The sequence below is a fragment of the Pleurodeles waltl genome, chromosome 1_1, assembly GCF_031143425.1.
Source record: "Pleurodeles waltl isolate 20211129_DDA chromosome 1_1, aPleWal1.hap1.20221129, whole genome shotgun sequence".
In the NCBI taxonomy this organism is placed as follows: Eukaryota; Metazoa; Chordata; class Amphibia; order Caudata; family Salamandridae; genus Pleurodeles; species Pleurodeles waltl.
This window is the reverse complement of record NC_090436.1, coordinates 840,930,911-840,947,416: the sequence shown is the minus strand read 5'-3', so window position 1 is coordinate 840,947,416 and position 16,506 is coordinate 840,930,911. Positions and strand designations below refer to the sequence as shown.

At 42.9% G+C, this 16,506-nt stretch overlaps 1 protein-coding gene across 1 annotated transcript in view; it reads right to left on the bottom strand.

Annotated features, from left to right (window-relative positions):
* Nucleotides 1-232: 232 nt before the first annotated feature.
* LOC138287989 (annexin A1-like) overlaps nucleotides 233-16,506 on the bottom strand; it is a 125,072-nt gene continuing 108,798 nt past the window's right edge. The window contains exon 13 of the mRNA XM_069229075.1: nucleotides 233-714. Coding sequence (XP_069085176.1) covers nucleotides 655-714 — 60 coding nt within the window. The 3' untranslated portion in view covers nucleotides 233-654. The remainder of the gene's footprint in view (nucleotides 715-16,506) is intronic.

Below are 16,506 nucleotides of genomic sequence, written 5' to 3'. Positions count from 1 at the left end.
GAGTCAGCTGCATAGTTTATTTGCATCTTTCCTGCAAAAAGAAAAAATACATTGCGGATACAACTCACCTTGAGACTGCTAAAGCAACGGAATTACAATAGTCACTTGAAAATGGAGAGCATCTTTACAAACTGAACTGAAAATGAGTCAACTATAGGCTATTGTTTAAAAATATATAAACAATATTATTTTGGTATGAGTGAGTGACCACAGGAAAATAAATATTCCAAACTAGTTAAGCAAGTGTTTTATTTTATTAAAAAAAATAACAGTGAAACAAACAAGCATGATATAAATTGTGTCCAGTGCCATTTATGGCATCCATGTTCCTTGCCGGTAACAAGAGCTGTGCAGTGCTTCAAGCAGTTGCTGCAACATAAACCAAGCACATGCTGTATCTCAGGCATTCATGCAATAATTCAAGTGAACTAAGTGTTTACATTGAAGTTTAATCACAACTTCTGCTAAATAGAATGCATGGCTTAGAAAACAGAAAATCTGAGGCCTTTTTTGGATTACATGCACACAGGTCAAATCCGAACAAAGAGTTAATGGAATAAATGCTGGGTTTCGATTGCTAGTTGAGCACAGCCTAAGCAAGAGGCAGCAAAATTCTTTGGTCAGCTAGAAGTCCACCAGATGGAAGCAGGCCATTTAACTGTCAAAGCCACACAGAGCCACGAGAATAGTTTCATAATCGCCTTTGGTTTCATCCTGTGAATTTAAGCATAAAAGAAACAAATTAGAGCCGCTAAACAAGCATAGCAAACAGAATTTGATGGCTTATGATGGCCAAAGGCCAACCAACTGAACTGCTTTTAGTTTGTGCTGTCTGAAAAATACAATATAAAAACAAATAAAAGGGACTATCTTCTTTGACCATCACTATCCTTACATTATGGATGTTAACTATTCTCCAGCTTTTCCTTTATGATTGATTTGCCAGACTGTACCAATATAGGATTTTTTTCCCTAGAGATTATTTATATAGATATATGCATATACTTAAACATCAGAGTTGGCCATCCTGCGTCTAGTCTAATTTTAGTTCTGAGAATTCACTTTCTGCTGCAATGTGTGTGCCTTTCTGTACCCAAGCCGCCCCTGTAATGGATCCTTATTCCTTTTGGCTTATCCTCTCCATTTATATCTTTCATAAAACAGGTTAAATCCTAGAGGCATTTCAATTCATCCCTTCAGGGTGTTCTTTGAATCGCCTTTATCACAAGCTTGCATGTCGTTATCCAGACAAATTCCTCAAGATTTTCAGTAAAAGTAAAACAAGTTAAATATAAAGCGGCACATATCTACTGCTTTGCTTCCACGCGACCAGTCAATTTGCAGTGGTCTCTCAAAAATGCCAATTAGGACCATCAGGAAGGTAAAGATTTACAAATTGAACTAAGACTGCACATAAAATTAAAGATGATCCGACACGTCTTTGTAATCTAAAATTTTGCATTTAATTATATCACGCCGATCGCCATCAGAAAAAAGCAGTGGCAGCTCCTCCGTTAGGGCGGAGGAGCATTGCCCCCTCACCACCCACCAGCAGAAGCTGCAAAACCTTTCACAACCAAAGAAAAATAAACGGTTTGTCAACCTTTCGTTATGAAAGGGGCGGGGCATTGGGGGATGACAGGAATGAGGGGAGTGCACTCTCCACTACCCTCAGAGCGCATGCATGTTTGTCAGGCCGTCTCGGGCTGGCCAAACACACATGCGCAGTGTGCTCTCTCCAGCCAAGCACTGTGTTGTTGGAGACAGAAGGCACAGGCTCCCAGTCTGCCTGGGAGCTCTCTAGCTCTGTGCTCCCAGCCAATCCTGATGCTGCTCTGAGCAGCACTGGGATTGGCCGCAGGACAGGAGAAAGAGGGGCACATCGATGGATCTGGTAAGCTTTATTTACATGTTACCCCCTGCGACAAACCCACACCCCTGCACACCGCACCCATCCCTTGTGAGCGCAGCGAGCTGCGGTTGGAAAACAGATAGATGCATTGTTGTCATGCCTTCAAAATCTATTTACTTTGAGCTTCAATTGCTCTTCAATGACTACCTTCAAACCCTTCTTTGATGAAATAATATTCAATTTATGAAACCGTTTTATAGCCTTTTAGCACTTTAAGGGTGGTTCTCTCTGAGCTCTCTACTCCCCTGCATGGTATACGAGTTTCATTACCAGTCTACCCTAATAATGCATTTGGCTCAGATAGAACACTATGTTACAAGCCCTCCTTTTCCTTCAGCTTTGCTAGTGCTGCTCCCAATATGTGTTCTGTTTGTTAGACATTTTCAAAGGATCATGAACAAAATGCATAAAGGTGACCCTCCTAGATCAAAAATACATACACCTACAAGCTTGCAGTAGGGCAGGTTTAATATAGTAACACTGTCTTCCAATGCCTTGACGGCAGGCACTGCAAACAACTCAATGCAACTTTAACTGTATTACACAGTCTGTAATGATTTTAAGGTTCGTCAATATTGCAGAGTGAAAAAATTAAATAAAATCACTTCCAAAATGTTTAACTAGAGGCAACATATGCTTTGTATGAGTAATACAAAATAACTAAATGAAGGAGGAAATTGTTTTTCCAGGATAGTGTGCTGCAAAAAAAAAAAAAGTGATTTTTGGGTGAGGGTTTCCCAGCTGCAATTGGTTTTGCTATGATAGATGCACGCTACAAGTCTTACCTTTCAAATTCTAACTAGTATCATGATTTACTTAAACAAGCTCCAATCTAAAGAAAAGAGCAAATGAAAGGTACAATTTAATTTAAAGGCATGTTCTAGTTTAACTGTCATAGGAACGCTCCTGTAGGCTATCCTATATGTCAAACAATTGGAAAGTCATCTGATTTATTAATCTGTGTGTGTATATATATGGAAAATGTCACTTACCCAGTGTACTTCTGTTCGTGGCATGAGACGCTGCAGATTCACATGCTGTGCATTATCCTGCCATCTAGTGTTGGGCTCAGAGTGTTACAAGTTGTTTTTCTTCGAAGAAGTCTTTGAGTCACGAGACCGAGGGACTCCTCCCTTTCAGCTCCATTGTGCATGGGCGTCAACTCCATCTTAGATTGTTTTCCCCACAGAGAGTGAGGTAGGAGTTGTGAATATAGTAAATGTGACCATGCAATGGAGTAAATATGTATGTACATAATGTGTATTAAAATAGTATTTATTTACAAATTTTCAATTTTCATTCAACTTATAACGGCTACAGGCTCCCGGGGAGGTGGAAGGGCGCATGTGAACCTGCAGCGTCTCAAGCCACGAACAGATGTACACTGGGTAAGTGACATTTTCCGTTCGATGGCATGTGTAACTGCAGCCTGACCTACTGTGGCTTGTTGTGTTGTTAACACATCTACACAGTAATGTTTTGTGAATGTATGAGGCGTAGACCATGTGGCTGCCTTACAAATTTCTGTCATTGGTATATTTCCTAGAAAAGCCATTGTGGTGCCTTTTTTCCTAGTGGGATGCGCTCTTGGTGTAATAGGTAGATCTCTTTTTGCTTTAATATAGCAAGTTTGAATACATTTCACTATCCATCTGCAATGCCTTGCCTGGATATAGAATTTCCTGCATGAGGTTTTTGGAAGGCTACAAACAATTGTTTTGATTTGCGAAACTGTTTTGTTCTGTCAGTGTAATACATTAGTGCTCTTTTTATGTCTAATGTATGTAAGGCTCTTTCGGCTACTGAGTCTGGTTGGGGAAAGAAGACTGTGAGTTCCACCATTTGGTTTAGGTGGAATGGTGATATGACCTTTGGTAAGAAATTGGGATTTGTACGGAGAACCACTTTATGTTTATGTATTTGTATAAAGGGTTCTTGAATAGTAAATGCTTGTATCTTCTAAGTGATGTGATAGCTATTAGAAAGGCTACTTTCCAAGTTAAGTATTGTATTTCACAAGAGTGCACGGGTTCGAGTGGTGGTCCCATGAGTCGTGTTAATACAATATTAAGGTTCCACGAAGGTACTGGTGGTGTCCTTGGAGATATGATTCGTTTCAGTCCCTCCATAAATGCTTGAATGACTGGGATTCTAAAAAGCGATTTTGTATGTGTAATCTGCAGATAGGCAGATATTGCAGTGAGATGTATTTTAATGGAAGAGAATGCTAGATTAGACTTTTGTAAGTGTAATAAGTAGCTTACAGTGTCCTTTGTGGAGGCATGTAGTAGTTGAATTTGATTAGTGTGGCAGTAGCAAACAAATCTTTTCCATTTGTTTACGTAACAATGTCTTGTTGAAGCTTTTCTAGCTTGTTTAATGACCTCCATACACTCTTGTGTAAGGTTTAAATGTCAGAATTCTAAACCTTCAGGAGCCAGATTGCTAGATTGAGCGATGCTGGATTGGGGTGTCTGATCTGTTTGTGTTGTGTTAACAGATCTGGTATGTTTGGTCATTTGATGTGAGGTACTACTGATAAGTCCAACAGTGTTATGTACCACGGTTGGCGAGCCCAGGTGGGTGCTATGAGTATTAGTTTGAGTTTGTTTTGACTTAGTTTGTTGACCAGATAAGGAATGAGTGGGAGAGGGGGAAAAGCGTAAGCAAATATCCCTGACCAACTGATCCATAGTGCATTGCCCTTGGATTGAGGGTGTGAGGACCTGAACGTGAAGTTTTGGCATTTTGCCTTTTCTTTTGTTGCAAATAGGTCTATATTTGGTGTTCCCCAGCGGAGGAAGGGATCCTGTAGGATCTGGGGATGAATTTCCCATTCGTGAGTTTGCTGGTGACCTCGACTGAGATGGTCGGCCAACTGGTTCTGAATGCCTGGTATGTATTGTGCCATCAGGCGAATGTGATTGTGAATTGCCCAATGCCAAATCTATTGTGCTAAGAGACACAGTTGTGACAAGTGTGTCCCCCCCTTGTTTGTTGATATAATACATTGTTGTCATGTTGTCTGTTTTGACAAGAATGTGTTTGCGAGCTATCAGTGGTTGAAATGCTTTTAATGCTAGAAACACTGCTAGCAGTTCCAAATGATTTATGTGAAGTTGTTTTTGTTGATTGTCCCATTGACCCTGTATGCTGTGCTTGTTGAGGTGTGCTCCCCACCCTATCATGGAAGCACCGGTTGTGATAACAGCTTGAGGCACTGGGTCTTGGAATGGCCGCCCTTTGTTTAAATTTATAGGGTTCCACCATTGAAGCGAGAAGTGTGTTTGGCAGTCTATCAACACTAGATCTTGAAGTTGACCCTGTGCTTGTGTCCATTGTTTTGCTAGGCACGGTTGTAAGGGCCGCATGTGTAATCTTGCATTTGGGACAATGGCTATGCATGAAGACATCATGCCTAGAAGTTTCATTACAAACCTTACTGGGTAGTGTTGGTTCGACTGTATGCTTGATGTTCTAGTTTGGAACGCTTGGACCCTTTGTGGGCTTGGAGTGGCAATTGCCCTTTGTGTGTTGAGTGTTGCTCCCAAGTATTGTTGTATTTGGGATGGTTGCAGATGTAAGCCAGTCGTCTAAATATGGGAATACGTGCATGTGCTGTCTCCTTACGTGAGCAGCTACTACTGCTAGGCATTTTGTGAATACCCTTGGGGCCGTTATTCCGAACGGTAACACTTTGAATTGATAGTGTATGCCGTGAATTACAAACCTTAAGTATTTTCTGTGAGAAGGATGGATGGGTATGTGAAAGTATGCATCCTTGAGATCCAATGTTGACATGTAGTCCTCCTTTTTTAGTAAGGGAACCACGTCTTGAAGTGTTACCATGTAGTAGTGGTCTGATTTGATGAAGAGATTCAGTGTTCTGAGATCTAAGATAGGTCGTAACGTTTTGTCCTTTTTTGGAATTAGGAAATATAGTGAGTAGACGCCTGTTCCTTTCTGATGGTTGGGTACTAGCTCTATTGCTTGTTTTTGTAATAGTTCTTGTACTTCTATTTGTAATAGGTCTAAGTGTTGTTTGGACAGATTGTGTGCTCTTGGTGGCACATCTGGCGGGACATTAGTGAATTCTATGCAATAACCATTTTGGATAATGGCTAGGACCCATGCGTCTGTGGTAATGTGTGTCCAGTTTTGATAGTATGCGGTCAGTCTCCCCCCCCCCCCACTGGTGATAAGTGTTGGGGTTTTGGGACATTGAAGTCACTGTTTGGTCTGGCTTATTTTGGGTGTCTGGAACTTTCCCCTTCCTCTTGGAAATTGTCCTCCTCTATAGGAGCCACGCAACCCTCCCGTTTGGTATTGTGCCTGATAGGTGGGTCTGGTTTGAGAGGTGGAAGGCGCTGATGTTTGCATTCGAAAACCTCCTCTAAATTGTAGCTTCCTAAATGTGCCTCTGACTTGTGGCTTTGGCTGTGTCCGTGTCTTTTTTCAACTTTTCAATTGCTGTGTCCACTTCCGGCCAAAACAATTGTTCTTGGTTAAATGGCATGTTCAACACCGCTTGTTGTATTTCTGGCTTGAATCCAGAGTTTAACCATGCATGCCTGTGAATGGTTACTGCAGTGTTGACCGTTCGTGCTGCTGTGTCTGCCGAGTCTATTGCGGACCTTTTTGGTTGTTGGATATTGCCTGTCCTTCTTCCACAACCTGCTGGGCACGTTTCTGGTGTTCTTTCGGCAAGTGTTGTATAATGTGTTGCATCTCGTCCCAGTGTGCCCTGTCGTAGCGAGCAAGTAGGGCTTGCGAATTAGCGATCCGCCATTGATTAGCTGCCTGTGCTGCCACTCGTTTACCCGCTGCGCCAAACTTTCTACTCTTTGTCAGGCGGTGGTGCGTCTCCTGATTGAGAGTTTGCTCTCTTTCTTGCTGCTCCTACAACCACTGTGTCCGGTGTAAGTTGTTGTGTTATGAACACAGGATCCGTTGGGGGAGGCTTGTACTTCTCCATCCTAGGCGTGATAGCCCTTCCTTTAACTGGCTCCTGGAATACTTGTTTTGCGTGTTTGAGCATACCCGGGAGCATTAGCACACTCTGGTAGGAAGCATGGGTGGATGCCAAGGTGTTGAACAGGAAATCATCCTCTATTGGCTCAGAATGCATTGCTACGTTGTGGAACGTAGCTGCCCTGATAGTACCTGTGTATATGCAGTACTGTCCTCTGGAGGTGACGGTTTTGTTGGGTAACAATCTGGACTGTTATCTGATACTGGTGCATCATATAAGTCCCATGCATCAGGATCATCCTGTGTCATCCCTGTATGTGTGGGTGGCTGCATTGGAGGTGTTCCCACTGGCGACAGTTGTGGTGAGTGTGGTGGTGAAAACCTTGGTGTGGGTATTTTTCTCTAGCCACCTTCGCCTGCATTTCTGTCTCCTGAAATGCCAGTTTCCTTTTGGTCTTAATTGGGAGAGTTTTTATTTTCCCAGTCTCTTTCTGGATAGGTAATCTCCTCTGTGTATGGTCCGGTTTGTCCATACTTATTTTCTGCTCAAACCTATGTCTTTCCTTCATTTGGCTGGAAAGTCCTTGCTCTTCTGTGTAAGAGCTTCTTTTCAGCTCCGAAGCCACTTTTTTTCGGTACCGATGTTTCCGAAAATTTCTTTTTCGGTTCCGATGCTGTTTTTCTCACTTTGGGTGAGTCGAACTCTCGGTGTCGAGATCGTTCGGTGCCGGAATCTCGACCGGAGTCGGAAGTCTTTGGCAAATCTCTGGCCTTTTTCAGTGCCGATGTTTGTTCACCTTCTTTTTGATGGGTAAGCCATGGCCTGCTGGCAGTGGCGTCCCCTTGGCCTTGAAAATCTTTGTGTGAGTTTTGGACGGGGCAGGTTTACTCACTGTTCACTGCACCGTCGAGGTTCGGTCACTTTTGGATTTGTCCGAGTCCGATCCCTGGATGGAAATTCTTTCCTCCTCTCCGACGTCTAGTTGCTCTCTCGGTGTCGACGCCATTTGTAGTCTTCTCACTCGTCGATCACGTAGGGTCTTTTTAGATCGAAGCGCTCGACAAGCTTCGCAAGTATCCTCCCTGTGTTCTGGTGATAAACACAGATTACAGACCAGGTGCTGTTCTGTATAGGGATACTTGGAATCGCACTTCGGACAGAAGCAGAAGGGGGTCCCGTTCATTAGTTTTCGATGATGGATGTGGTCGGGCCGACCAGGCCTCGCTGAAGAACGGAAGCCCTGAAGGGCCGCTGGAGAGCTCCTGCAGTCGGTGCCGATAGAATAACACTAACCCGGTACCCAACGAGAACAGTACCGTCGAATTTTCGATATTTACCTAACTTTCCCAATTCAAAATACGGAGCGAAGAGGAACACGTCTGAACCCGATGGCGGAAAACAATCTAAGATGGAGTCGACGCCCATGCGCAATGGAGCCGAAAGGGAGGAGTCCCTCGGTCTCGTGACTCGAAAAGACTTCGACGAAAAACAACTTGTAACACTCCGAGCCCAACACTAGATGGCAGGATAATGCATAGCATGTGTATCTGCAGCTACACATGCCATCGAACATACATATAAATATATATGGAAAATGTCACTTACTCAGTAGACATCTGTTGGTGGCATGTAGTGCTGCAGATTTGCATAAGTCCACCATCTAGGGTTGGGCTCGGAGTGTTACAAGTTGTTTTTCTTCGAAGAAGTGTTTGAGTCACAGGATCAAGTGACTCCTCCTCTTCGGCTCCATTGCACATGGGCATCGACTCCATGTTAGATTGTTTTCCCGCAGAGGGTAAGGTAGGAGTGATCATAAAGAAAAGAGATGTCCATGCTAATAGAATGTTAAATAAGAGGATTACGTCCAAACTCGATGGCGGAAAGAAAACTATCTAAGATGGAATCGATGCCCATGCGCAATCTAGCCGAAAGGGAGGAGTCACTCGGTCCTGTGAATCGAAAAGACTTCTTCAAAGAAAAACAACTTGTAAGGCGCCGAGCCCAACACTAGATGGCAGGAACAGTGCACAGCGTGTGTATCTGCAGCTACACATGCCAAACATACATATATATATATATATCTGCATATGTACAAATGGTGTTAACTTAAATGACTATAGGCTGCCAGGGAGGTGGAAGGATGCATGTGAATCTGCAGTGGAACATGCCACGAACAGATGTACACTGGGTAAGTGACATTTTCCATTCGATGGCATGTGTAGCTGCATATACACATGCTGTGCATAGACTAGAAAGCAGTTAGTCCTCCCATAAAAGCGGTGGTTAGCCTTTAGGAGTTGAAGTTGTTTGAAATAATGTTCTAAGTACAGCTTGACCTACTGTGGCTTGCTGTGTTGCTAAAACATCTACACAATAGTGTTTAGTAAATGTATGTGGTGTTGACCAAGTAGCTGCTTTACATATTCCAGCCATTGGTATGTTTCCTAAAAAGGCCATTGTAGCACCTTTCGTCCTTGTGGAATGTGCTTTAGGAGTGACTAAGAGTGGTCTTCTGCCTTTAACATAGCATGTTTGGATGCATCTTACTATCCATCTTGCTAAACCTTGTTTTGAAATGGGATTACCAGTATGGGGTTTTTGGAAAGCTACAAACAGCTGTTTAGTTTTTCTGAATGGTTTTGTTCTATCTATATAGTACATTAGTGCCCTTTTAATGTCTAAGGTATGTAGAGCTCTTTCTGTGACAGAATCTGGCTGTGGGAAGAAGACTGGTAGTTCCACTGTTTGATTGTTATGAAAAGGTGATACTGCTTTAGGAAGAAATTTAGGGTTAGTTCATAGTAAGACTTTATATTTATCTACTTATATGAACGGTTCTTTAATAGTGAAAGCTTGAATTTCGCTAACTCTTCGCAATGATGTAATTGTGACTAGGAAGGCAACCTTCCATGTTAAGAATTGCATTTGACATGAGTGCATATGTTCAAATGGTGGGCCCATAAGTCGTGTAAGCACTATAGTTAAGTTCCACAAAGGAACTGGAGATGTTCTGGGTAGAATGATGCGTTTTAAGCCTTCCATAAAGGATTTGATAACAGGAACTCTAAATAAAGAGCTGTGCTGTATATTTTGCAAATATGCAGAAAACTGCAGTAAGATGTATCTTTGTGGAAGAGAATGCTAAATTTGATTTTTGTAAATGAAGTAAATAGCATACAATATTTTGTATTGATGCTGTAAGAGGGGCAATCTGTTTGACAGTAATATACAAATCTTTTCCATTTGTTAGCGTAGCACTGTCTAGTAATGAATTTTCTTGCTTGCTTAATCACTTCCATACATTCATACCCAAATTCTATGACCTCAGGAGCCAAATCACCAGATTGAGTGTGTTGGGTTTTTGGGTGCCTGATCTGCCCTTGGTTTTGCGTCAACAGGTCTGGTCTGTTTGGGAGTTTGGAGTGTGGTACTACTGACAGGTCTAAAAATGTTGTGTACCACGGTTGACATGCCCACGTTGGTGCTATGAGTATCACATTGAGTGTGTTTTGACGCAATTTGTTGACTAGAAATGGAATGAGTGGGAGAGGGGGAAAGTGTAAGCAAATATCCCAGACCAATTGATCCATAAAGCATTGCCCTTGGATAGGGGATGTGGGTGTCTGGATGCGAAGTCTTGGCATTTAGCGTTTTCGCTGTGGCAAACAGATCTGTGTTTGGTGTTCCCCATTGTTGAAAGTATTTTTGAAGTACTTGAGGGTGACTCTCCCACCCGTGTGTTTCTTGATTTCTGCTGAGAACATCTGCCAATTGGTTGTGTATCTCTGGAATGTATTGTGCTACCAGGCGAATTTGGTTGTGTATTGCCTATTTCAACATTTGAGCTAGGAGGGATAGCTGGGACAAATGTGTCCCTCCATGCTTGTTTAGGTAATACATAGTGGTCATGTTGTCTGTTTTGATCAGGACATTCTTGTGAGTGAGAAGAGGCTGAAAGGCTTTGAGTGCTAGGAAGACAGCTAACAACTCTAAGCGATTAATGTGTAGCTGTTTGTGTTGGGCATCCAATTGTCCATGGATGTTGTGATTGTTGAGGTGAGCCCCCAGCCAATCATTGATGCGTCTGTTGTAATTATGGTCTGAGGCACAGGGTCTTGAAATGGCCGCACTTTGTTTAGATTTGTGGAATTCCACCACGGAAGGGACATGTATGTTTGGCGGTCTATCAACACTAGATCTTGAAGTTGACCCTGTGCTTGTGACCATTATTGTGCAAGGCACCATTGTAAGGGCTGCATGTTTGGTCTTGCATGTGGAACAATTGCAATATATGATGCCATCATTCCTAACATTTTCATGACAAATTTGACAGTGTACTGTTGACCTGTCTGTATGTGTGCAATTATATTTTGGAATGCTTGCATTCTCTGTGTATTTGGACTTGCTAGCCCTTTTTAAGTATTTAGTATTGCCCCTAAATACTGTTGTATTTCCGCAGGTTGTAGTTGCGACTTTTGGTAATTTATTGAGAACCCTAGCGTGTGCAGGGTTTGTATTACGTAATGCGCATGGTTTTGACACTGTATGACTGTTTGATTTTATCAGCCAATCGTCTAGATGTGGAAAGACATGTATTTGTTGTATATGTTGTCATCTTAGGTAGGCTGCGACTACCGCTAGGCACTTTGTGAATACCCTTGGAGCTGTTATTCCAAAGGGTAACACTTTGAACTGATAGTGCTTTTCCTTGAATGACAAACTTGAGATATTTTCTGTGCGCCGGATGGATGGGTATATGAAAATACGCATCCTTGAGGTCTAATGTTGCCATGAAATCATGTTTCTGGAGTAGTAAGATAACATCCTGGAGGGTTACCATGTGAAAGTGTTCTGACATGATGTAAAGATGGAGGGTCCTGAGATCTAATATTGGCCTTACGGTGCCATCCTTTTTTGGAATGAGGAAATATTGTGAGTAAACTCCAGTCCCCTTCTTGATTTTGTGGCACGGGTTCTATTGCTTGTTTGAGTAATAGACATTTGACTTCTTCCTGTAACAGAGTGATGTGTTCTGTGGATAGTTTGTGTGGTTTTGGTGGAATGTTTAGGAGTTTGTATCAATTCTATGCAATAGCCTTTGCGGATAATTGATCATACCCAATTGCCTGTGGTAATGTTTTGCCAATTGGTGAGGAACTTTTGCAGTCTCCCTCCCACAGGGGAGGTGTGGAGTGGAAGGGAAAGAAACAAGTCACTGTTTACTGTGTTGTGAGGCTTGTTTAGGTGTTTGATATTTCCCTCTACCTCTGGGGTACTGGCATCTATATGTGCTCTTAAAACCACCTCGTTGGTATTGAGGTTGGAAGGCCGGTTTTGGCTGCGATGTGGATGCCTCTGCAGTTTGAGCCCTAAATCCACCTCTAAACTGGTGTTTCCAAAAGGATCCCCTGTATTGTGTGGTGTATAGTGTACCCGTCGCTTTTGCGGGGTCACAATCCTTACGCATTTTTTCAATTGCAGTGTCCACCTTTGGACCAAAAAGCTGTTTTTTGCCGAACGGCATAGTCAACACCTCTTGTTGGATTTGGGGTTTTAACCCTAAGGACCTGTGCCATGCATGCCTCCTAATTGTTACAGCAGTGTTGATGCTCCTGGCCGCTGTATCTGCTGAGTCTAGGGCAGACCTAATCTGATAGTGGAGGAAGGGCAAGCCATCACCAACAATCTGCTGTGCCCTCTTTTGATGTTCCTTGGGGAGATGCAGAATTATATCTTTCACCTCGTTCCAATGGGCCCTGTCATATCTAGCCAACAACGCCTGCGAGTTGGCTATTCTCCATTGGTTGGCTGCCTGGGATGCCACACTCTTCCCTGCAGCATCAAATATTCAACTCTTTGTCTGGTGGGGGTGCATCACCTGACGACTGAGTTTGCCCTCTTCCTGGCAGCACTTACTACTGAGTCTGGAGGGAGTTGCCGAGTTATATAGACAGCATCAGAGGGAGGTGGCTTGTATTTTTTTCATACTTTAAGTGTCATTATTCTTGCTTTGACAGGCTCGCTAAATATTTGATCAGCATGTTTTAGCATGCCCGGGAGCAAAGGGAGTGACTGGTATGTTGTATGCGTGGAGGAGAGTGTATTAAACAAAAAAATCATCCTCCAATGGTTCAGTGTGCATGGTGACACTATGGTATGCTGCAGCCCTAGCTAACACTTGATTGTATACTGTACTATCCTTAGATGGTGAAGGCTTAGAGGGATAGCAATCAGGGTCATTGTCGGGAACAGGGTCTGGATCATAGAGATTCCATGGGTCCACATTGTCTTGCTGCGAGTCAAATGAATGTGATGGTGACTGCTTTGGTTTAGGACTGGTAGTAGGAGAGATATGCAGGTGTAGAGTGAGGAGGAGAAAATTGAGGAAGTGGAGGTCTCTCCTTTGTCTTTGGCACTTTAGCTGGAGGCTGTGTAGTGTCCAATTCCTCCTGAAAGGCTAATTTCCTCTTAGGTTTTAGAGGAGGTGCTGTTAAAATCCTGCCAGTTCATTTATGGATATGAATCCTGGCTTGTCCTTCATCCATTACTTCCAGTATTGGCTGTATTTGGGAGAGAGTCCTCCTGAGTAGTTTTATGGCTTTCTTTGAGTGTTTAAGAAAGTACATGCTCCTCAGTGTAACCTGCTGTTTTCGGCTCCAAAGCTGGCTTTTTCAGTATTGAAAAAGATGGTGGCGTGGATGGTCTCGGCTCCGAAAGGTTTTTTTCAAAATTTCAACTCGGAAGAGCAGTGTTTGCTTGAGTCGGAGATGGAGCTTTTGGTCGACTCAGATGGCTTCGGAGGAGTGGCCTTTTCCGTTGCCGAACTGGGGGTTTGGTCACCGGGTGTCTTCTTTCGGGTCCAGCCAGGGCCTTCCGGCAGTGGCGTCCCCAAAGCCTTATATTTCGGTTTAGATGGCACAGGGGCAGGCGTACTCCCGTGCTGTCCTGCCGTGACCGGTCTGTCCTCCTCGGAATCCTGGTCGGAGTCGGATCCTCAAATGGAGACTGCGGTCTGCATAATCTCTTCCTCTTCGACGTCGAGATGTTCGGAGCTCTTTGACGCCATCTCGAGCCTTCGTGCTTCTCTGTCCCGAAGTGTCTTTTTTGATTGGAAGGATTGGCAGGCCTCGCAATTTTCTTCCTGATGATCTGGGGAAAGGCAAATATTACAGACGAGGTGTTGGTCTGTATAAGAGAATTTAGCGTGGCACCGAGGACAGAATCAAAATGGAATCTGATCCATGATGCTTGCACGCAGTCGGCCCGACCAGGCCCGAGTTGGGCGCACGGACCCCAAAGGGCGAGTAGAGATGTTTGTTCCGACGGTACCGAAGTGTCGATAGAAGATGTAACGCGATCGAACAATACTGATGAGTAATAAAGCGTTTTCAAAGTTTTCCGGATCGAAATATCGAAGCAAAAGGAAACCCGTCCGAACCAGACGGCAGAAAGAAAACAGTCTAACATGGAGTCGATGCCCATGCGCAATGGAGCCGAAGAAGAGGAGTCACTTGATCCCGTGACTTAAAAACACTTCTTCGAAGAAAAACAACTTGTAACACTCCGAACCCAACACTAGATGGCAGAAGTATATGCACAGCATGTGTATCTGCAGCTACACATGCCATCAAACATTATATATTTATTAAGAAAAGAAGATGCCCATGCAATGTATATACATATTTACATAAAGAAAGTACTACAACGGCCACAGGCTTCCAGGGAGGAGGGAGGGCGCATGTGTATCTGCAGCACTACATGCCACAATCAGATGTCTACTGGTTAAGTGACATCTTCCGTTCAATAGCATGTGTAGCTGCAAGTACACATGCTTTACATAAACTGAAAAGCAGTCCCCTCCTAAAGAAAGAGGTGGCAAGCCTTTAGGAGTTGGAGTAGCTTGAAATAGTGTTTAAAGCACTGCTTGACCAACATTTGCCCGTTGGCAAGATACACATCCACACAGTATTGTTAGTAAATGTGTGTGGTGTGGACCATGTGGCTGCTTTGCATATGTCTGCCATTGGTATATTTCCCAATAATGTAATTGAAGCTCCTTTCTTTCTAGTAGAAAGTTCTAAGGAGTTACTAACAGCTGTCTTTTAGCTTTAAAATAGCTAGATGGATAGTAAAGTGTATTCAAACCTGCTAATCCCTGATTTGAAATAGGATTACCCTTATGGGGTTGCTGAAAAGCTACAAAAAGTTGCTTAGATTTTCTGAAGTCTTTTGTTCTATCAATGAAATACATGAGAGCTCTTTTGACATCAAGGGTGTCAAGAGCTCTTTTGGCAACTGAATTTGGCTGTGGAAAGAAGACTGGCAACTCCACTGTTTGGTTTATGTGAAAAGGTGATACCACTTTTGGCAGAAATTTGGTATTTGTTCCAAGTACAACTTTATGTTTGTGTACTTGGTAGAAAGGTTCTTCAATAGTGAATGCTTGTATTTCACTAACTCTTCGCAATGAAGTAATGGCCACTAGGACGTAACTTTCCATGTTAAGAATTGAATCTCACAAGAATGCATGGGTTCAAAAGGTGTGTCCATCAGTCTGGTGAGTACAATATTTAGATTCCAAGTAGGAACAGGTGGTGTTCTAGGGGGGAAAAATACCTTTTAGTCCTTCCATGAAGGCTTTTATAACTGAGACTCTAAAGAGAGAGGTATGTTGAATAGTTTGCAAGTATACTGATATTGCAGTAAGATGGATTTTAATGGATGAGAAAGCTAGATTTGACTTCTGCAAATGAAGTAGATAGCATACAATATCTTGTATTGATGCTGTAAGTGGATCAGTATTTTTAGATTGACAGCAGTAAACAAATCTTTTCCATTTGTTAGCATAGCATTTCCTAGTTGGAGGCTCACATGCTTGTTTGAGAAGTTCCATGCATTCTAATGCAAGTTTTAAGTATCCAAACTATGATTTCAGGAGCCAAATCACTAAGTTGAGAGCACTGGGATTTGGATGTCTGATTTATCCTTTGTTTTGTGTTAACAAATCCGGGCTGTTTGGAAGTTTGGAGTGAGGTACTACTGACAGGTCTAGGAGTGTTGTGTACCAATGTTGCTGTGCCCAAGTTGGAGCTATGAGTATCATGGTGATAGAGGTATGACGTAGTTTGTTGACTAGAATGGGAAGTAGTGGGAGGGGGAAAAGTGTAAGCAAATATTCCTGACCAGTTGATCCATAGAAAATTGCCCTTGGATAGAGGATGTGATGTGGGTGTCTGGATGCAAAGTTTTGGCGTTTTGCGTTTTCGCTTGTTGCAAATAGGTTTATTTCTGGTGTTCCCCACTTTTGAAAGTACTGGTGAAGTACCTGAATGTGAATTTCCCATTCGTGTGTCTGTTGGTGTGTCCTGCTTAGGAGATCCGCTAGCTGATTGTGTATTCCTGGAACGTATTCTGCTAATAGATGAATGTCATTGTGAATTGCCCATTTCCATATTGTTTGGGTTAGAAGGGACAGTTGAGATGAATGTGTTCCACCTTGTTTCTTCAGGTAATACATGGTGGTCATATTGTCTGTTTTTATCAGAACAATCTTTTTTTTGAGAAGGGGTTGAAACGCTTTTAGGGCAAGGAACACAGCTAATAATTCTAAATGTTTTACGTG